Source organism: Astyanax mexicanus, chromosome 25 (genome assembly GCF_023375975.1).
Source record: "Astyanax mexicanus isolate ESR-SI-001 chromosome 25, AstMex3_surface, whole genome shotgun sequence".
NCBI classification, from domain to species: Eukaryota; Metazoa; Chordata; class Actinopteri; order Characiformes; family Acestrorhamphidae; genus Astyanax; species Astyanax mexicanus.
This window is the reverse complement of record NC_064432.1, coordinates 948,097-971,032: the sequence shown is the minus strand read 5'-3', so window position 1 is coordinate 971,032 and position 22,936 is coordinate 948,097. Positions and strand designations below refer to the sequence as shown.

Below are 22,936 nucleotides of genomic sequence, written 5' to 3'. Positions count from 1 at the left end.
ATATTGATTGGTATTGAATATTAAAATTCCATGTTGCTGTCAGACTTTAAGAATGAGGCCATAGTTGAATGAATTCTAGAAAATGTTGTCTTGAGTCTTGACTAAAGTCTCTTAAAGCCTTAGCACACTTTTTTTTTTTTTTTTTTTTTTGCGGAGTTGACTTTTTTTTGGGCTTCAGCGAACAATGTGACATGACTGCAGAGAAAGCAAACAGCTGTACATGTTGCTCAGGGGCATCATTTGCTGTTTACACACAAGGAAGCTGGGCAAACCCCAACAACAAAGACACTATGAGACAATAACTGCGATTAGTTGGGAGACAGGCAAGTTAAACTGCAGAAACTGTAATCTATCCAAGTGTTTCTAAAATAGTCTCAACTCATCAGGACTAGATCATGGTCTCAGGGTCTTAATAATTAGTAAACAGATTTATATGCACCCCCGGACACTACACTACGCATCTATCTATCTATCTATCTATCTATCTATCTATCTATCTATCTATCTATCTATCTATCTATCTATCTATCTATCTATCTATCTATCTATCTATCTATCTATCTATCTATACAGGTGAGCAGGGAACTGGATCTGAAACTGTGTAGGGCAATGGGTCTCTAAGAGAAGGTTTAAAACATACGGCACTAGGTTACCCAGCCATAGGGTTACGAATAGTCATGCCATTTGGCGAGAGCGTATATCGTTGGTGGAGCAAAACGGAGAGCAGCTTGTTGGGGTGCCGTTAAGGGACTGACAGATGGGAAGGAGGGTTAGAGGCACAGCAAGGAAAGCGGGTGATGGATCGCCCTGTGCAGCCCGATAGCGGGCGGAAGTTGCTGAGTCTACGGGGAGCTGGGTTTAGGCGAAGGAGGAAAGGATGAAGAAGAAGAAGACAGTTGATTAAGACAGCTGTAGCAAGGATCAAGCCAGGAGACCCTTGGAGATAACCTCTAAAACCCCACTGAACATTTATTACTAAGGAAGTCTGTGGACAGGCACAAGAGTGCTATTCATTTACAGGGTAAGACATGAGCAAAGAGGGCAGCATGCTCTCTGATGGGTTGGGAGGATTAGATGGTAGGAGATGAGACCGAGCAGAACCCTAAAGCTTCGCTCAGATGTGCAGAAGATAAATTGCTACAGAAACTTATAGCAAAGTCATTGAGTAACTTGAGCTGATGTATTTGTCTGTCACTATGGCCCACACATTGCATCCCAGGCTTAGTGGTAGTTTAACTTATGCCAAGCTCAGACTACTCTTTGCGTCGTTCTCGGGGGACTGGCAACACTACACGTTAGTCACCGACCAATCATCGCCCACGTCCTCACGTGAGTTCGTAGGTCATCGCGGGGGAGAAGCATAGAATCTGAGAATCACGGCTACAGAAGCGCTTTGCATGATGAAAGTAGAGCTTTTGTGCTGAAGAAACAAAAAAAAAAAAGGGGGTAAAGCGACTGTGGGCTCATTCCTCGGTTCCTGGGTGACCCAAATGGACATTACATGCTTTTTGTACTCCAGAGAGAACTTAAGGTATGATAAAGATGAAGGTACTTAGGTTTCAGTGCCTGTAAACAGGATATTTCATGGATGAAGTAGATTATTAGATGATTATTAGATTATTTTTCTGTTTCTCTGGTCCAGTGAACTGCAGGACCACTGTGCCACTTTCTTTTCCCGTTTTTACATCTGTGCACCACAGAACGTTCTGTGCTCTGGCTTCCTATTGGTCAGAGTCAGGGAGCAGGGGCGGAGAATCATGTGTCAAACTAGGCGATAAAATGGCAAAAATTCTAAAATGCTAGAGTCTTTCCGTCCGACGCTCATACGCCGTCGCTCACGTCAAATTACTGATCTTTAACTGTGTCACACTACACGGACCACTGAAATTGGGATCCGACGCACGCAATGTGTCGGCGCCGACAAAATTGGGTCAAAATTGGGTCAAAATCGGGCTAAAATCGTGTAGTCTGATCCGGGCATTAGGGAGTCGGTGCAAATGTTTGCATGTGTACACAGCAGCCAGCCTTGCAAAATGCAGTGCTGCAATGCTGAGGCCAGATTCTCAATCAGCAGTACTGCCATGCTTCTTGCTGGGAGATGGTATTTGGAGCGCCCATGCAGCAGGAACACTTTGGACTGGTCACAGCTGAGGTCGGCATGTGTAGCCATACCTGGATGGGCTGTGGCAGCAATTTGGGTAACACTGCCACACACACACACACACACACACTACCCCACATAAAAAGGCTGCCAAACACCTACAGAACACCTTTTTTCTAAAGCAGAATCGTGGTCCGCATTGGGTGGTTGACTGGCCTAATGAAAGTCATACCCATTCAGGACTAGGACAAGAGAACAGAACTACAGAGAGCTTTCAATCTGCAAAGCAAACACACTGCTGTTGGTGAAAGCCCAAGACAAACAAAGCGACAAGGCTGAAGTCCAGAGCAGACAGGGTCCCCCACAGGACCGAGGTGGAGCCTGGAGATGGGAGCCAGTGGGTTGGGCTGTATGCTGATTAGGAGACAGCTTGCTTGTTAAGTGAATGTCAAACACAGCGGGGCCAAGAGTTAGCCCATCACCCATGCTGGGGACAGAGAATCCTGGACGACCTCCATGTTCCCCAGGCTGGCGCAGTCGGCATGATCAGATAACAGGCTAACCGGCTCGCTAACCCATAGCAGAGCAGGGTAAATGTTTGGCTATTAGAGCTGATCCAGGAGCAGCTTAAGCTTTCACACCTGCACAGGTCACTTAGTCAGCTGGACATAACTGACATCCTCTAGGCCTATGATGGCTAGGCCTGTCGCAGATGTATATTCTTCACGTTCAGGAGGCAACACTAGCCGACCTACCTTGCTAACTTATATCATATATATAACTTATATCATGCCTCTTGCTTGGACTACACAGGTGTTACACATGTGCCCAAATACCTAGAACATTTCCTAGATTATCGATTAGTTGATATAATCGGCAATGTTGATTATTTAAATTTGTCGACTACAAATTTAATCGTTGACTAATCGTTAATCTGTAACAGTGCTGCGTTACACAAAGTGATGGGGACAAAAGCACAGTTGGAGATAAATGGGGGTAAATGGCTTAGTCACACAGGTTACTCACTAAATATCAGTACTCTCCATGTTAAAACCACATCTAGACAATCAAATGCCTTTTTAAATCTCATGTTTAGCTGTTTCTATTGGTTTTAGAGATGGAGGACATGTCAGAAATAACCGTTGACTAATCGACTAATCGAAAAAATAATCGTCAGATTAGTCGACTACCAAAACATTCATATCGTGAACGATATTATACCCTGAAATATCGTACCATATCACCTAATTGATACCTAGTTATCACCTAATTATCACATCAGGGTACTACTTTTTTTTGCTGTTTTTAGCAAAAAAAAAATTACACTGTTCTCATTTCCCATTATATATCTACTAGAGACAGATTATATCTGTCCAGTATCATTTATTTTACTTTAATCCTGGATATATGGAGATATTTGAAGTGCAGTATTATTAGTATCATGACATTCTGGATCATTGACTTCTACTGTTAGAAATCTGATAAAATTATTATTTTTAATATCTGTTAGCCATGTCATCTTGCGTGCAATAATAAAACTCTAAATAATTTTCTTAATTAAGTGTTTTGTCATATCGCCAAAAGTATCGTTATCGTGAAAATACCATGACATATCATGATATTATTTTAGAGCCTTATCACCCACTCCTAGTTGCAGCCCTAGTAGACAGTCAGAGACAACATTTGGGCATCTGGGTGGATGTTCCTCTCATCATTTTAAGTGTGATAGTGACCAGCCCAAGCATCTGTTGGCAGATATGTCAGAGCTGAGTTGCTGTAGTTCTCTTCAAGTGTGTTGGCTACCCAGTGATGTGGCATCAGCAGCAGTTCGGCAAGAAGTGGTTGCTGAATTCTCATGCATCAGAAAAAAGCTTGAGCAAGCCTTTACCCTCCTAGTGCTGGGGAGAGTGCTAATGAGTGGATGGGTCTGTGTTGTCCAGATCTTCCTGACTGACACTAAAGCAACAGTTCCTGAGTTATAAATGGCAAATCAGCCTAGAAACGTAGAACCATGACCCATTATTTATAACACAGCCTTTGCAGAACACTTCAGATTAGCATTAAGAAGCAGCACCTACATCTACAAGAATCAAATGAAGCTGCAAAGGCACAGCATTAGCAAAGAAGCTAATCCGGCCCCAGACCACATCTGGTCCAGGTCAGGGAGCCAAAACAATTGCAATATCAACAAACACAATATTTTCTTGGTAAAAATCCAGCTACATGGTTCCTGGTGGTGTAATGAAGAAAAGCTTCCACAGATGTGATATAAGAGGATGATGCATGCGGCACGTGTTCGCGGAGGTCTGTTGTTCTAGACGATGATGCAGGCAGCAGCTCAGTCGCCAGTGTGACTGGTTAATTAGGCATGGCTTTCAAGTGCACGTGCACACACACACACACACACAGACACACACAAACATGAGCACAAACACAACGTGGCTGACATTCTGAAACAGTCCTGATGTACCCGCCGCTGGACGCCCACACGGCATTCACACCATTAGAACAATACACACCACACACACTCAAACTCAAATGCTAGCCTCCGAGAGGCTTGCAAACAAAGCAGGCCGAGCATCAAGGCAGGTTTTGGATCCAGCGTGGTACTTGGTTTAATACCCAGTGACACCCTGACAGAGAAACTTTAATTATGAGAAATGCATGGAGCTTGATTGCCTGACATTAATTAACTTGCGCTGTCTATTACCTGCGATCCACTGGCAGCCTCTGCTGCCCACTCGTATAAGGAGAGTGGTTTGTTTAGAAAGTGAGAAAGAGAGAGAGAGAGGGAGTTGAGACGAAGAGAGAGGGTTGACGTACGTTTAAGAACATGCATGTGTAAGAGAGAAGCGTTCGCTCAAAAGTTCCTCATGTCATACACCAGACATGCAGCGGTTATGTGTAGTCGCGAGTGTACAAGACCAAAAGAGGAGGACAGACAGGTGTGGAAAAAAAGAAGCAGCAAAAAGGAGGAGACAAAATGACAAGAACAAGAAGCAGCCAGACCTAATGAGACAAGAAAAGACTGGTACAAAGAAGAGCAGGAGTGTGGGAGAGAGAGAGAGAGAAGAAAGATGTAAGAGGTGACAAAAAAAGGGAACAACAAGTTCGAAATATATTAGAAAACCCCTCTACAATGTTTAGCTGGTAATATATTTACTACACAACTACAGAACCAGGCCACATCCCTTTTCTTCTCCTTCTCAAACACAAAAGTAATTGAGCCACAAGGTGTACAGAAAAGTACCTTCAGACTGCTCTGGCAAGTCTGGTAAGCTCAAGCAAGGCTTCTTTCACTGCTTTAGAACAAAAATAAGAATAAGAGAGCTGTGCAATTCAGTGGCGGAGCAAGAAGAATCGTCCTAACAATGCAAGCAGGAGCTCGGGTTTTGCATGGTAGAGCAAGAAGTCGCAGGAGATGTGATTAAAACAAGCTTGAATGGGGGATTGTGCGAGGGTGTGTGTGTATGTGTGTGTGTGTCTCTTTATTAGGGATTGTGCTCGTATGAAGGCTCTGTCTGTTCCTCTGCATAGCGTGGGGTATTCTCAGTAATAGACGAGAATTCTTCTACGGTGAGATTGTGTCTGGCTCCAGCTGAGATGGCACATCAAAGCGCCAAAGAGCCGCTGTGGGGATATACGGGTAAACAGGCACAAGCACTCTTCGTGGCATTATCCAGAATGCCATCTCGCACTATTATTAACTCTCCTCGGGCAAGATGGCAGACGACCAAACAGTTGTGCTTTTTTTTTTTTTTTTGCGTTCTTTACAGCCTGGACAGATGCTCGCATATAACCTGAGTTGTTGCATGCTCCATATTGTGCATATCAAAGTTCTCCAGTGGCCTACTTTAGAAAAAAGCAAAAAGTAGTTTGTAGCACACTCTTCAGATAATGAAAATGTTGTAGAAGTCATACACAAGGTCAGAAACCTGGTAGATGGGACTCTAGGATTCTGACTGACAAAGACATCCAATAAGCTGTCAAACATAATGAATTGCAAGGTTAACTCTGCTGTGTCTAGGGACCTATTTTAATTATAAAGAATGCCTGTACTGATGGACATCTTGGCTTTATGAGTTATCCCTTACCTTTCCCACATCACATACAAACCAAATTGTAATGGCTGAAACCACTGGGTCAGAGTATCTCCAAAATACCAGGCATGTACTGTGAGGTGTCCCCAATATATAGGGGTCAATGCCTACATAAAATGATATAAGGAAGGACGACATGGCCATGGCCAACAAGACCATGTCTCCGGGGTGTTCCTGATATGCAGTAGCAACTTGCCAGCTATCAAAAGTGTTCCAAGGAAGGACAGTGAACTTGTGAACTGTTGGCAAGGTCAGAGCCGGACAAGGTACATAGAAAGAACGTAAAAAATAAATAATCAAGACTTGAAATTGTGATAAAGACAAAGACAATGTCTTTACAAATGTTTCATTTCTTTTAAAGTTCTGGGGACATCTGACTGCTCAAAAAAGTAAATGTGAATGCTTAAACTGTCCCCACTTCTTTTTTTACTTGCCTCACACAGTGCTTAGCACACAAGTCAATACTTAGGACCAGAGGAACTCTTTTCTTGGTCGATTCTTTCTTTCTCTTTAGCATTGCTCTCCACGCTCCAAGCTCCAACCAGGCCCTCCTTGGAGGCAGCAGCAGGTCCAAGCAGGCCACGCTAGTGGACAACATCAGCCCTGCCGCCTGATTAAGTCTTTCTGTGCTCCACCCCTCCAGAGGGCGAGGCAAGCCGGGGCATCCATCTTCTTTAAGCAGCTAGCGCCACGTCCCACTAACTGCAAGATTAAGCTCAGCTAACCAACTCTCTAAATCCTCTTTACTGCTCAGGGGGCCAAGCATGTCCTGCCGAACCGCAAAACTGCACCCCCACCTCCTTCGGACTTCCTCACCTCCGTCCAGCCACCTGCCCAAGCTTCCTTGACCTGGCCTGGCCATGCATTACAGGTGCCGGTCGATTGATAGATCAGCCCGTCCGGGCGGCGGTAACTAAATCAGCCGATCCCGATGATTCAGCAGCGGTCTGGGAGCTGGGGCCTCGGTCACCAATCACTGGTCACCACCAGGCCAGACAGGTATGGACATTCGCCTGTCACTCGGACTTAATTTATTGCCGGCCTCAACATTGATTAACCTTGCGTCCATGCCACCAAGCCAAGCCTTTGGGGAAGGGATAGCGCCATAGCTCCACGGTTATGGAAGTTAACAAAACTGTTTATTCGTGTGTCAGTGGAGAAGGTATAAAAATATATAAATATATATTCAGATGTCAGAAAGAGAAAGCTGCTGCCAGTGGTGCAAGACTATAAGGAGCACTCTAGCATTCAGGTCTTTTTTTTTTTTTTTCTCTCTCCAGTTTGCAGTTGTATAAAGATATATAACATAATGCTCCTGTGCATAGTGAAGGCACTCAACCCATTATTTGTCCTCCCTGAATTGCAGTAAAGTGAAGTAGCCCTGCAGTCAAATACGTACCTTTTGTTATTTTTTGTGCAATCTACAGCGCAGCCCTTTTCCACACACAAAGTGTTCCGACTGTGATCTGTACTTTTCAGACAGAATTAACTAAAATCCCATTTTTAATACAGATGTTTTATTTCATTTTACTTTTATTGCATTGTTTTCCTCTCTGCAGAGTCTGACTACATTCGTCCTTTCTGCAGAGAATCTGTAGAGTAGCTGCAGTGAACAAAATGTCACCAGTGATCTTTACTTTTTTACTTTTTCACATTTTTCTCTTCTACTTTCAGGCTAAGTATTGTCCCCTACTGAAGCCTCCTGTACTTTCTGTCTTCCCTGCAATTCCCAGCAGTTCATCCTGCTTAAAATCTACTTTTGTCACATTTGAAAAGTAGGACATTCAAACCCAAAATGTCACTCTCTTTTTTTTTTTTCCTTACAGCCACCCTTATTTATTCCACCTTTTTCTAACTAAGGAGAAAGCCTATCCATAGGACATATCCAGCGCTGAAGACATGAACTGAACATGTGCTGTACTCAATTTTCAGCACCAGCATGTGCAAAATGAAGGCCGTGCCACATGCACAGCATGACCACTGAGTGTGAAATGGAAAAGACTGCATTATCTTCAACATTATTTCAGAATAAAAACGGACAAAATTAATGTGTTTATTTATTTCTTTAATATATGACCTATTTGTGTAGCATTTTGTGGAGGTAGGCATGCAGATGTTGTCAATGCAGTTATTCTATTTATTGTTATTTACAACATTTATATTCACATATGCAATCATTCCATACAGCCACCAAACCAACTACGTCTTTTCTAAAGCAAGACAGAATAGTTCTTACAATAGAGGGTACTGAAGTACGTGTGACTTTTCTAAATGGACTGCTTACAAACTGAGCTGAGCCCAGTTTTGACCATACTATGGGCCATAAACCATCCAGCAGGAGGGCCATAATGACTTATGGATCCACTGACTGGCTTCACGTATGCAACACACTATGCCACAAGGTCTGGGGTCTTTATATTTCCATTACAGAAAATATATCTGTTTCAATGCCTTTATTTGACATTTGCAATTGAGGTTGTGTGGTATAATTAACATGGTAAATAATATAAATGTCAGTGGAAAAGTGAAATGTTCCCTGTCCCATATATTATAACCCTGTTTGGTAAAGGACTCAAGCATTGTTGTTTACATTAAGCTAGCCAGATCTTGTTGACAGCACTGCAACGATGTTGTAAGAGACGGGCTAACACCACAGTAGCAATGCTGAAAGAGGTTCGATGAGGCAGATATATGAAAATGTTAGCAAACTAGCATGTTTACTTTGTGATATCAGGGAAAGTGAGACTGGACAGATTTGATGACATCAACTGATTTTATTTCCGAATTTAAGGTCACGGTTTGATTTGATTCTCGATTTTCTTTGCTTATTTTTTACAGCAGAGACATCTATGCCAGTTTTAGATTAGTCTATGGTCAGTCGTTGGTTTGATTCATCAAATTTACAATATTTTATTTCAAAAGGTGGGCTTGATATAAGTGATGCAAAGTGATACAAGTGATCTGTAATACACCACATTAGGCACTAATGGTCAAATTTAAATAATTTAATTGAGATATATATGTAATACCATCTAGTGGCTTTTTTGGTAGCAGCAGTGTGCACTATTAAAACAGCAATGTGCAACATAACAAAATAAATAATAAAAAAATACAGGAACAGTCATGTACAAAATAATAGCTCAGAGGGAGGGACCATCGATCCTCTTTTTGACTTTGAGGCTCGAGACCATGACATAATTTCAATCGATTTCAATGAAATCTCGAAATCGAGACACCCCTAATATATATATATATATATATACATATATATATATATATATATATATATATATATATATATATATATATATACACATATACATATATATATATATATATATATATATATATATATATATATATATATATATATATATATATATACATATATATATATATATATATATATATATATATATATATACATATATATATATATATATATATACATATATATATATATATATATGTATATATATATATATATATATATATATATATATATATATATGTATATATACACATAGCTCTGGGAAAAAAAAGAAACTACTTAAAATGTTTTTATTTGATTTTACTTTGATAAAGTAATTGAATAAATGTCCTTCTAATGTATAAAGTCATGTCTTTATTCATATCACAACAAACCATAGAGTATTTTTTTTTTTCTTTCTGTAGAAGACACATATCTAGTCTCATTAGTCACGGATGCAGGCTACTTACAGCTAAATATATTCCACCAGTGACATCAAGCACATTTCCTGCATTTCTACACTTTTTTACATTCAAACGCTTCTGACACTAAAATCAATACACACACATTCAGACAGCAAAATGAGTGCTCCAAATAACATGCAAAGAGTGTGCAATTTAAAATGTGAGTGCCAGATCCCCCACACATTCGCACGTGTTCACATGTACACTAGAGCTGTCAAAATTAAATCTGACATTTGAATAACTATGAAAATATCCGTTTAAATGTGTAATACCACTACTTGCTTGAGTGCGTGATTCAGCCCAGCTAGATGCACACGACAGCCCCGACCAAATGCACTGCAGGGCATGTCACTGTTGAGTATAAATTAAAGCTTAGCTTAGCTTAAACTGTGAATTTAAGTATAGAAACACGTATAGAACTGTTATCAATGTCATGCAAAGACTTTCATTCACTGTGAAATGAATAACTGTTAGATTAATAGTATGTTTTAAAAAAGCATCACTTATCAATGCTATTATAACTATTCTTCACCCCATTTGGTAGCTAAGACCTGGAAACTCACACAAAGCTCTACCAAGCCATATAGAACTGGTGCTGATGCACCATCATTAGACAGCTGAACTTTCTTGGAGGACACTAACTGCTGTTACATCATCTAAAAGAGTGATACGGAGACTCACACAGAGAGAGTCGGGCAAATTATGCTCTCTGGGACTTCTAGTCACTGAAGAATGTGTTATCACTAGGGATCAAATGCAAAAAAATTCTGATTATATGGTCAACATTCAGGTGATGACGTAAACAGCCAGCTTAGTGATGCTGCAATCTAGAGTCTCTCAAACTAGTTGGATTTACTTTGTTGTAAATCTTGTACTGAGTTGCAGTTAATGATGATGCAGTGGCCACTGTGTCACAATATCACAGATTTTTAGCAGCACTAGGTAGGATTTCCTTGATTTTTGATCTTTTTAAAGGAGTAAAATTACAGCTTTAAACTCACTGCAGCGCTGCATTGAGGTGTAATAGGAGGAATAGCGGTGCTCTCGTGTCTGTGCCGGAGCTCCTCTGAGCTCAAACCAGACTCTGTAAGTTTTCCGAGGCGGCCGCGACCAACGCTCGCGAGAACTGCGACCTGCTTTCCGACCTTTAGTTCTAACAGTTCTACAAGGACTACTGGTTCATTCTTTACAACAAACACACCACATGCATACCACGCCGCTGTCAGCCAATCACTGCTATGGGTCATCATGTGTTCAAACACATACTGAATTGTTAAAATTAAAAAAGCAACTGGATTAGTGAAACTACTGTCTAAGCCAAAATCCGCTATCCTCTATCTATTTCACCCTCACTGGGCTACCCTATAGGCAACATTAGTTTTCTGCTTTGGTGTAAAAAAGAAACTGTGGAAACGAGTCCAATTATTCAAGCATGAGCTGCAAAGTCATGAGAAACTCAAATGGACCAAAAGTTTGTTCAGCTTGATTTTTATTTTTTTATTTATTATTATTATTATTTTTTTATATGAACCCTAGGATGGTAGCGTGATTTCCACCATATCCCCTGAAACACAAAAAAAACAGCATTGTCTTCCCCGTTTCTCCTCGCCTGCTTGTTTATGTTTATTTATTTTGCTATCATGGTTGGATGGCCAGAGGCTGCTCTCGGCCTCACAGCTGTAGCTCCCGAACAGCGGCTCCTAAAACTAATGAAGCGTCTTGAGCTTGCTGAGCAGCGGTTGCTGCTATGTAGAGGAAAGAAGGAACAGCTGCTTCAGGACAAACATAAGATAATAGAATACTGAGAAAACGCAATGAGTGTGGAGAGGAGTGGGGGGTTGGTGGGATTTGTTGTTTTAGCCATTTTTAAATGGTCTGAAGGTCGAAGATGCCCCTAAGCTGTGTTAGAAAGAAGTTAGAAGTCTTTAGGGCCTAATTCTAATATAAAACATGTATTGAATAATTTACATAAATGTTAATAAGCTGTAGTTACTTATAAAAAAAAACTGTATTTCTAACTTGATTTCTAACTAGCGTTAACACAATCATATATTTCTTATAGTAATTTACTGTAATTCACAGCATTTGACAGTGTTCATCACTGTATTGTAAAGTATGTAGTGCACTATGTTAACTACACTATGATGATAAAACACAAAAGTATATGGACACCTGCTTAAAATAATAGTTGCGTCCAAAAAAAAAAAAAGCGTTTTTTGGCTTCACTGACCGAGGAAGGATTTGTGTGATAAATTACATTGCATAATTGCATTATGTTAGACTCTGGTATCTGGTCTTTAGTATCGTGATGATGCAAAAAGTACGTCTTGTGTGGCTTAAAACGCGCAAAATTAATTCACTTCATTAATAATGGGTGTGTTCTGGATGTAACAGGAAATAAAGTAATCAGCGTTTTACTTGTCATTCTCTTTAAGAGCCTGGTGTACTCTGACTTTGGCTTGTTTGTATCTTAACAGCCAAGTTCAGCTCTTTTCAGAGGAAACTGACCTGCGCATTCACACTCAGAATGTGTATCAGCAGGTCATTTACGGGAACAGCAATATTTGCACTGCAGATTTATAGCAGATTTGTGCACTGCTGTGTGTGTGTGTCTGTCTGTGTAAGGTGTGGGGGAATATGTGTGCTGAGTGTTTGTCTTGTGCCCACCGAATCTGTGTACCTAAAATAGGTATGGATAAGTGATTATTTACTGTTGACAGGGTTTGAATCGGTCAGTAGCGCATCAGTGTTTTCTATCACCAAGATAAAATCCTTTCCTGACCATCACTCCACTGAATGCAGCATTTATTAGAAGGGGTGTCCACCAATACTAGGACATACATTGTGTTTCACTGCTGTAACACCCCTGCTGGATTAATACAGTGTCTTTATACTGTATCTGTTCAGTACACAGAGGCTGGTGAGATCCTGTTCACACCCTGTTCAGCATCCTGAGGTCTGCGTCGTGCAGGAACAAGCTGTATCATTTTGTTTGTTTATTTGTTTTGACTGAAGTCATTTCACATGTAGGAATCGTGTGCAGGCACCTGCTTGTTTCTTAAATTTGTGCTGTTCCAAACACGAGAGCTGCGCAAGCTCCCCTGCTAGGACTGGCAAGATCCCCCACAGACAACAAATCCCATGACCACACACTGCAAAATATGATTGTGAAAATGTGCAGCACCTGGGACAGCCTAAACTTACAGAAGAAAAGTATTAAAATGCATTTATTTAACAATTATAATCCAATAGCAGATTCCACTGGTGGTAAATTATCCATCTAGTCTAGAACGTGCATGCCATTAAAATCATCAAGACATCGTTGCATTAAAAGGTTTATGTTTATCTGATCTAGATTTATTGTTCAAAATTTGTTCAGTCAGAAGGTTTCCTAACTCAACAATACATATTGAGTTGAGCTCAAAACATTAGTAAACAAGCTGCAGCTGAAACCAATAGAGCTCTATCATTCCAATGTCTACCCCACACCCAATTTTATTGGTAGTACTTTTTCACATCTTTACTAATTTATAATTATTTTTTACTTTTTACATCGCAATTTGGCCAAAAATGCATGTTGTTTTGAGTATTAAACAAGTAAATGAGCTGTTCATCCTCAATTTGTTTACTCTTTATTCCCAGAATACAATCTCCATCGGTTGCCTGAGTAAATGTGCCTTTTGTTTGCCTTGCAAAAACTGTAAATGGTTTCATAACTCTAGAGTGGTGCAACTGTATAAATGTCTGCTTGTCAAGAGACACAGTGTTGCATAACCTTAGATAAAAATATCTTAGTGAGAATCTATAATTATGTGCGAATGACAGCTGATCATTTATAGAATTTAGAAATATGTTTAAGAAGGCAAAAAGGTCTGCTGCAAATACTCAGCATAATTAACTTTTTATTTAAAGCTTCACTTTCTCTTTCTCGTTTTCTGTCTTTCACAGACATTTTCGGTCTCTTTCCAGCTTCTTTCAGAGTGTCTGTATGTTAGTTTGTAAAGAATGAACCAGTAGTCCTTGTAGAACTGTTAGAACTAAAGGTCGGAAAGCAGGTCGCAGTTCTCGCGAGCGTTGGTCGCGGCCGCCTCGGAAAACTTACAGAGTCTGGTTTGAGCTCAGAGGAGCTCCGGCACAGACACGAGAGCACCGCTATTCCTCCTATTACACCTCAATGCAGCGCTGCAGTGAGTTTCAAGCTGTAATTTCACTTCTTTAAAAAGGACAAAAAATCAAGGAAATCCTACCTAGTGCTGCTTTAACTATTATTATACCCTCCGACTCAGACCTTGAAAATTCTTTAATATAGAGCTAGAAACTAGAAGATACATATAAACCATGTCAGATTATTTGCAGCTCATCAGAAACTTAAGAAAAGAGGTACAGCCCACTTTTTTAGTTACTTGCTGTCTTAACTCCAAAGACACAGTCATTGAATGAGGGTGTATTTAATATCCCTCATTTCCCTTCACGGGGCCACATACAGACCTGGCAAATGCACATTAGATTACAGCTGAGAAAAGTTCATTGATCAGAGCATGGTGCCACAGCCAGAGACCCTTTATTGATACACACCAGGTCAACATTAGTAGAGATTTGCCAATGGCTTAATGGCCACAAGCAGCTCGCAACACAGACTTACGCACACATGCACACACACACACACACAGAACCATACATAAACTTTGTGGATTACTGGATTACATGCGCTGAAATCTAAATCCCCTCCGTTTGAGTCAGCAAGACTTTCGCTGAAACTATAATGAGGAGAAAAAGTGGTGATAAGAAGTCACACAGAGTCACACACTACACTCAGAAAGCAATTACACTGCCTGTCTGATGGAAATTATGCAAATACTGCATAAATACACTGATGTGACTGAATGGCAGCTGGGCTTCTCTTTAAACTCTTTAAAAGACATTGGAACTGTTCAACATGGTCAACCAGCAAACCTCAACCCATTGGAACATGACTATGGTGTTAATGACTTGCCAAACACAGCATATTATCTAAACCTGAGGCCCAAAGAATACGGGCCTCACACAACATCAATAAAAGCTTGTCCAATAATGCTACGACAACTGCAGCGTGGCCGGCTAGTCAATTATTTGACCACAATTTCATTGTATGGTCCCAGGTAAACTTAGTTACATGTGCAGAGAAACCAGGGCCCAGCCAAGTGTGCAAATGTTCCAGGCCTAACTGTGTCTGTGTGAAAAAGCCACCAGATTGGTTAACCTTTGTACTCAAAACTGTCCACCCTGCAGTGGAAAGAGGTATATAAAAAATAAATAAATAAATAGATAAATAAATAAATAAAAAATTGACCTGGGGAGCAGAAGTTTGCTGGTTAAATTTCCTGGTTGCAGGTTTAGTTGCTCTACCAGTGGTCCTGAGGTGGCTGACAACTTTGCTGGTTGTGCGGGTTTAAATCGGTCAGTGGCGCATCTGTGTTTTCCAACACCAAGATAAAAACATGCCAGACAACTACCTGAACACACCCTTCTTTCCTGACCCTCACGCCCATCAGTGTAGACATATTACTAATCTCTTAAGCTATTTTAAAATAAAATAGATTGATGATGCAGTATGAGATTCCAAAGTGCCTTGTGCAGGGTGTACGATTGGTTGAGTGATAGTAAGGGTGCCCCTAAGCTACGCTAGAAGATTTTGATATTTGATATTTAATACCATGATTTGATATTTAAATTCCCTGGTTGCAGGTCCAGTTGTTTTACCAGTGGTCCTAAGTTGGCTGCCAACTTTGCTGGTTGTGCTCCTACTGCCTAAATATGTGTATTTGTATACATTCATTGCCACAGATAGGTTGTATCCCATTGTACTTATGTGCAATGTCGATAAAATGTGCATATATATATATATATATATATATATATATATATATATATATATATACATTATAATTGGATGTCAAGGTAAAGTCAATCTGTAAAATTTTGATTAGTCCACTAAGAATGATGTAAAGAACCATAGCTAGATTTACAGTATCTGAAACTACATGAAAGCAATGTTATAACAGGCTATTTACGATTTTATTTAAGAAGTTGCTGCTGATTTGTATTTTGCTACTGAAATAACTATCCACTTCCAGACCAGTAAGCAAAAAAAAAGTGAAAGCCAGTTAGCATGATTTAACTTCTGTAATGCGTAAAAGCCCCAATTAGCTTTGAGTCATTATTACTTATTCATTGTTGCATTATAAATTATTCAATCACATTTTCATATAAAAACATTCCTTTTAGCAAGAACAAATGTATACAATTAACATATAAAGTTGTACAGTATGCAGAAATGGTACGCAATGGTTGTAACTTCATCAGCAATTACAAGCATAGCTACTCAGCCTAAAGCCTGCTGCAATCCTGGTGATAAAAGCTGCTCTTATAAGTTTATTGTCTGTCACACTGTACAATGGCGCTTATAATAAATGGTGCTTATAAAAACTATGGTCAATGTATTTTATATTGAAGTGAGCTGCACGCCAGATTATATGATAAAGACTGCATGATGGTTGGACTACAATGCAGGAAAATGACTTCATTAATAGCTTCATTCAGTTGGTAATGGTCACTCGTGCAATCACAGTTTTCGCAGAGTTAAATCATCTATTAGCATTTTTTTCTTGATTGCTGGATTTTTAGGCATGCAGCTTATCACCAAACAGAAGACAAGGTCACAAATAGTGCTTTTTCACTGAATGGTACTTACTCAACTCAATTCTTCTCAGATTTTATTTTATTTTTTCTATTTGGGATGTGGCAGCTGAAACCTGGTACAGTTTTTAGTACCTGATTGCTTGTTACTAGAGCACTTACTCTCCTAACACCTCTAACTAACTACCTTCTACTACCAGATCAGGAGAATCTCTCACTATCTTTAATAAACTCCTGAAGACAGAGCTCTTCAAAGAGCACTTACTCTCCTAACACTAACTAACTACCTTCTACTACCAGATCAGGAGAATCTCTCACTATCTTTAATAAACTCCTGAAGACAGAGCTCTTCAAAGAGCACTTACTCTCCTAACACCTCTAACTAACTACCTTCTACTACCAGATCAGGAGAATCTCTCACTATCTTTAATAAACTCCTGAAGACAGAGCTCTTCAAAGAGCACTTACTCTCCTAACACCTCTAACTAACTACCTTCTACTACCAGATCAGGAGAATCTCTCACTATCTTTAATAAACTCCTGAAGACAGAACTCTTCAAAGAGCTCTTACTCTCCTAACACCTCTAACTAACTACCTTCTACTACCAGATCAGGAGAATCTCTCTCTATCTTTAATAAACTCCTGAAGACTGAGCTCTTCAAAGAGCTCTTACTCTCCTAACACCTCTAACACACTAACTACTTCTAACCTCATTTCCTTCTTCCCCTCCTTCACTTCTCTATCCTATTATTTCCCTTTGACCTCCTTTAGGCCCTGTATAAAGATGTTTTTACCTTCTATTACTTTTGTACTTCACTATTGTAAGTCGCTTTGGACAAAAGCGTCTGCCAAATGTAATGTAATGTAATGTAATGTAATGTAATGTAATGAAACGGTTGTGGTTCTTCCTGCTATAAAAATACTGTGTAGACCCCAATGTAAGAGGAAGGTTAAAGAAATGCTGGACTCACATTGTTCATGTATTCGCTCAGCAGGTCTTGCAGGGCCTGGCGCACAGCATTGCACTCTGCCACGATGCGCTCACGCCGGTCGTCCCTCGTGCACGACGAGTCGGCCATGAGGGCAGCACCACTGATGATGCTCTCCAGACGCTCCTCCAGAGACGGCCGGAATCGAGCCTCGCTGAATGTCAACGGGTCCAGAATGATCTTATTCTATACAGAGAGAGAAATAAAGTAAAAGATCACACATCAGGTAATTTCACGTGAGAAATTGTGTACAAAATACAATGAGTCAGAATCATAGACGGTGTATAGCTGGACAGAGCATCGTCTCTGCCAGCCACAATCATTAGTATCTGTGACATAATTTCCAGTATGCATGCGACACTGTGGCTTGAGAAGTGATCAATGCATCAACTATTTATCTGGCCTCGCTCAAACTCTGATAAATAACACTTCAGATCAGTTTACATACTAAGAGTGTGCTATAACTCTCGGTATGCAAGTATGTAATGTTATTTTTATTTATTTTTATTTTTTTTTAAGTACAAGGCAATATATTTTCCAATCACATAAGCTCAACAAATATATAAAATTGAGAAAAACAAAACAGTACAAACATTTGTCTTCAGCCAGAATGTCAGTCAGTGTTACCAAACTTACAGATCTGCAGTGTGTGGCAGCAAAACGATTTATTTGAAAGTAAAATCAGCAAATTAAGCGTTTTTAATCTTATTTACTTCTCTCTCGCTGGGTGACTGCATGCGCGGCACTAATTTATGTCTATATTTACATTCAGTCAAATACACCCTGCAAACTCTTTAAATATTCAAAATGTTCAAATTCAGAGCATGTAAATGTTTATTTTCCACACAAATACTGATATGCTGCATCATCCAGCGAGAAGCACTTTCCTCTTACATCCATTCCTTTTTCAGTCATCCTCAACATTGGGTCGAATGTACACTGGACAAAAGTATTGGGACATTTAATCAATAAAGTTAATTCATCAAGTTTATCCTGTCTTTATTGGAGTAACTTAACTGGAGTGTCTTATGTCTAGAAAAAAGGCCTTGTAGCTCAGTTTGGTGCATCACTGTGAGAATTTGATTGCATTCAGCTACAAGAATCTACATTATTCAAGGTCAAGTACCACTTTAGGTACCACTTTAAAATAAGACTACCTTTATAAATGGTTTTTAAATGGTTTACAATTAGTTTATTAATGGTTACTAATTCAGTTTTAAATGCCTTAAAAATCATTAATAATCAGTTATAACACATACGTAGAAAGGGCAACAATGACCTGTTGTTTGCCAAATAGTGAACTATATTACACAGCCATCTATATTGTTGCCCCTCTTACGTATGTGTTATAACTGATTATTAATGATTTTTGAGGCGTTTAAATTATGCCTAATTATTAGCCATTAATAAACTAATTGCAAACCATTTATAAACCCTTTATAAAGGTAGTTTTATTTCAAAGTGGTACCAAAAATATTTCACTGGTAGTATAGCTGTAGTATATCTAATATTAATGATAGTCTCAGAATGACAATAATAAAAAAATCACACAGCGGACATTACAGCACCCGTGACGTGCGAGATATAGAGTAATGCGGGTATAACCCAATGTCATCAGACCTGAACTAAAGGGGATGATGGTGGGAGCGTGGGGGATAATAGAGGCAGGATCGGTTTGGCATGGTATGTGGCGGCAGACGGTTCAGGGCAATGTTCTGGAGCCTGGAGGCCGCAGAAGCAGAAAGGTGACCTTCGAGGCGAGCTCCGGGGCCTCGGTTACAACCTGCCCCGGCGTTTAACGGCCCCGTTAAGAACCGAACGCAGACTCCGGAGCCCTTGTGCTTTTATTGTTTCAAAGTTTGCCACAAAATAGAGGTTTTACGGTTGCTACAGCAAGGCGGGAAGAATTACCATATTGATGGTAGTGATATTGTTTTATGGCTGTACAATTTGAATATGCAGTCCGCAGCAGTTTGGAGCATTAGCTAGGGGGGTATTTAATAGGGATGGGATATGTGTGTGTGTGTACGTGAATGTGTGTGTGTGTGTGTGTGTGGATATATATGTATATATATGTATGGCACAGCAAGAAAAGTACAAAACCATTCCATCTGCTCACAGAGAAATGCATTTTGCTCTCCTTAGTACCTATAAATTCCCTTCATAATATATATCACATATAATAATGATAATTGTTTCTAGGCGTAAAAAATACACTAACATTTAAAAAGTAATGTGACACAAACTAAGAATGCATCCCATGACTTTTGCAATGTCCTATGAATGTCAATCAATCAATCAACCTTTATTTAAACTCGGAGTACATTGGGGGTGGCCCTCATTTACAATGCAGCCGAGCATACACATAGGGAAAGGATTGACAGAAACAACAACAACAAAAATAAATAAATAAATAAATAAATAAAATAAGTATTAAAAAAAGCATAAAAAGCAGCATTATAATAAGGTATAAGAATTATTAAAATAAAAAAGAGGATAGTAAATATATATATATATTAAGATATATAAAACAAATAAGGTAAAAATAATCATTTAAGAGTAGGAATCATAAAATCATATAAAAAAAAGGGAATAGAACTAATAAAAATTCAACTACAGATGAATAAAAAAAAAACTAAACACGTAAAATAGTAAAATATAAACAAGCAATAACTAATAATAAAAGAAAAAGTAAGAAACTAAGAAAATAAATAAAACCCGCTAAAACAAACCAACATAAAATAAACCCTCAAAAGTTAACTAAAAAATTTTTAAAAAATAAAAAAATAAAAAGAAACTTAAAACGTTTGTTCAAATTAAGATCAAATGTCTGTATATGTATAAGTAAATAAATGAACTATCCACAGCACTAAACATTTAATACAGTACACACACTGCCAGAAAAGTAGAAAGAAGTAGAAAATCAAAACCAGCCTGTTTATTGGGGTTTGAAACGGGCCTCCTACAGTACGTCTAGACCCACATAACTTATTTTCGATCGGTCTAAATGATAGAAATCAAAAAGAAATCAAAAAGCTGCAGCGCTTGATTGGAGTGCACTCTGAGAGGCGCTCAATCTTACAGCACTTGCCATTGTGACCTTAAGCAAAACAAAGGCTCATTATATGTAATGTAAGCATTCAGCTGTTCTATAGGAATCTGAGCACAGCACCACAACAAGTTTTATCACATATGAAAGTAATGTCTGTATCGAGCACACAGGGCCTTATCTTATTGGCTGTTATGGGAGGAAGTGGCTGCGCTGGGTGGTTTATGAGGCCATCACGATGCCTGTATCATTTTCATTACTGTTCATTGTAGGCTGATTTGCGGTGTACGGATTCCGCTGGTAGGATGCCCTTGTTCTCGCCAGCCATTTACACACTCCGCATATTTTTACATGTTCTCTCGTCTAGCGAGAGGCGCAGGCATAAGCAATGCATGGCTGCCGCCTGCAAAATTCAGCAGGGCTGTCAGGGAGAGCAATGTGTTCAACATTCTGCAATGAATGATACTACTTCGGGGTTTGTAAAACAGAAAAGAGCAAAAGTACTTATTAATAAATATTTCTTCAAAAAGAAAAAGAGCAAGCTACGCAAACTGATTTCTGAACTTAAACTTTTCTGAAGTTGAAACTAGGGGTGGGCAATATTATATCGTATACAATATATCGTGACACAGAAATATCATGATATTAAAAATCCATATCGTGATAATAGAGCTGTTCTGTCTTAAAACTAGTCTATTATTTACTGTGAAGCTTTAGGTGTATTTATTGTATAATTGTTTTAGTTTGCAGTTTATATGCATGCACTAAATATTCTGCAATATTATTTGCTGTATTATATTATTTTATGCTATATTATTTATTTCGCCACATTATGATTACGCTGTTAGACTCTTATACTACATTCCTGAAATTATTATTATTTTTTTCTGTTTTCCTATATCGCCAAGTATATCGTTATCGCAAAAATATCCTGAAATATCGTGATATTACTTTAGAGTCATATTGCCCACCCCTAGTTGAAACTACAAACTACAAAGTGTGAATCAGACATTTCTGCTACAAGACGTGGCAGCTTACTTCACACTATGCATCTTAACAAGACTTAACAATGCTACAGGCACTACAACAATGCCACTTATAAATGGCAAACAATCTGTCCAGTACAAATAGTAAGAGCCGTAACAGATACAGATACAGACATAGCATGCATAAAAAAGATAAACAGCTTCCAGAAAGTGACAGCAGCAGAGTTTTTCAGTGTCTTATAAGTCTATATTTAAAGAATGTAGAGGGACAGAGGGAAATGGGGAAATGCCAGCTACATTAAAAGTGCACATTTATTTATCAAAAAAGAGAGAAAGAAAGAGAGAAAGAGAGAGAGAATAGAGAAATTTCTAAAAGAGACACGTTTTGTATGGTTATGTAAGCCAAAAAAAACAAAAAAAACTATACTGCATACCAGAGGTGGAAAAAGTACTGATAATTTGTAATTAAGTAAAAGTACCTTTACTTTGCTAAAATTCTACTCAAGTAAAAGTACCCATCTAAAAATCTACTCGAGTAAAAGTAATAAAGTACTCAATTTAAAATGTACTTTGAGTAAAAGTTGCATAGTTACTTTTAATTATTTGATGTAAAAAAAAGTAAAACAAATCATAAATTAAATAGTTTTTAATGAACTATTATTCCACATAATAATTTGGATCTTTCAGGCAGAATTTTTTCAGACCCCCCCATAAAACATTTTCAAGAACAAGTGGTATAGGTTTCTATCATCCATTTTTTTTTTTATCTTTACTGTTTTTTATAGTTTTACAGACAATTGTTTTTTTTTTTTTCCTCCCCCCAGCATTTAATTTTTTACTCAGTAATTGGGAGTTTTACAATGTAGCAAAGTAAATTACTTGTGTTAAAATGTACTTGAGTATAAGTAAAATTACCTATTTTAAAAACTACTTAACAATGACAAATTACTCATAAAATCTACTCAATTACAGTAACTTGAGTAAATGTAATTCATTACTTTCCACCTCTGCTGCATACATACATGCAATGCAGTTGTGAAACTTCCTTTACCCATCTGTCTGAGCTGGCTACAATTTTGGGCCGACTTCTCCCCTGGACCACATTTGCTCGGTCGACTGGATGTGAGTGTGTGTGTGTCTGTGTGTGGATGAGTGTGTGAGTGGTGTCAGCCATAGCTGGTTATTAGAGGACTCATGGTAGATCACTGCATGGTGCTCGGATTGAGTCGTTTGCACATCACCTGCTCCTTCTTTACCGGCGACGGTCTAAAAACCCACTTTACTTTCAACAACCTGCACTCCACCGACCCCCCCGCCACCT

The 22,936-nt window shown here is 39.0% G+C and overlaps 1 protein-coding gene across 2 annotated transcripts in view; it reads right to left on the bottom strand.

The window, feature by feature from the left end:
• The window catches only part of ctnna2 (catenin (cadherin-associated protein), alpha 2), a 622,967-nt gene that overhangs the window by 417,604 nt on the left and 182,427 nt on the right, over nucleotides 1–22,936 (bottom strand). For both annotated transcript variants that reach the window (XM_049472311.1, XM_049472310.1), the window contains one exon: nucleotides 17,563–17,766. In XM_049472311.1, the coding sequence (XP_049328268.1) occupies nucleotides 17,563–17,766 (204 nt within the window). The remainder of the gene's footprint in view (nucleotides 1–17,562; nucleotides 17,767–22,936) is intronic.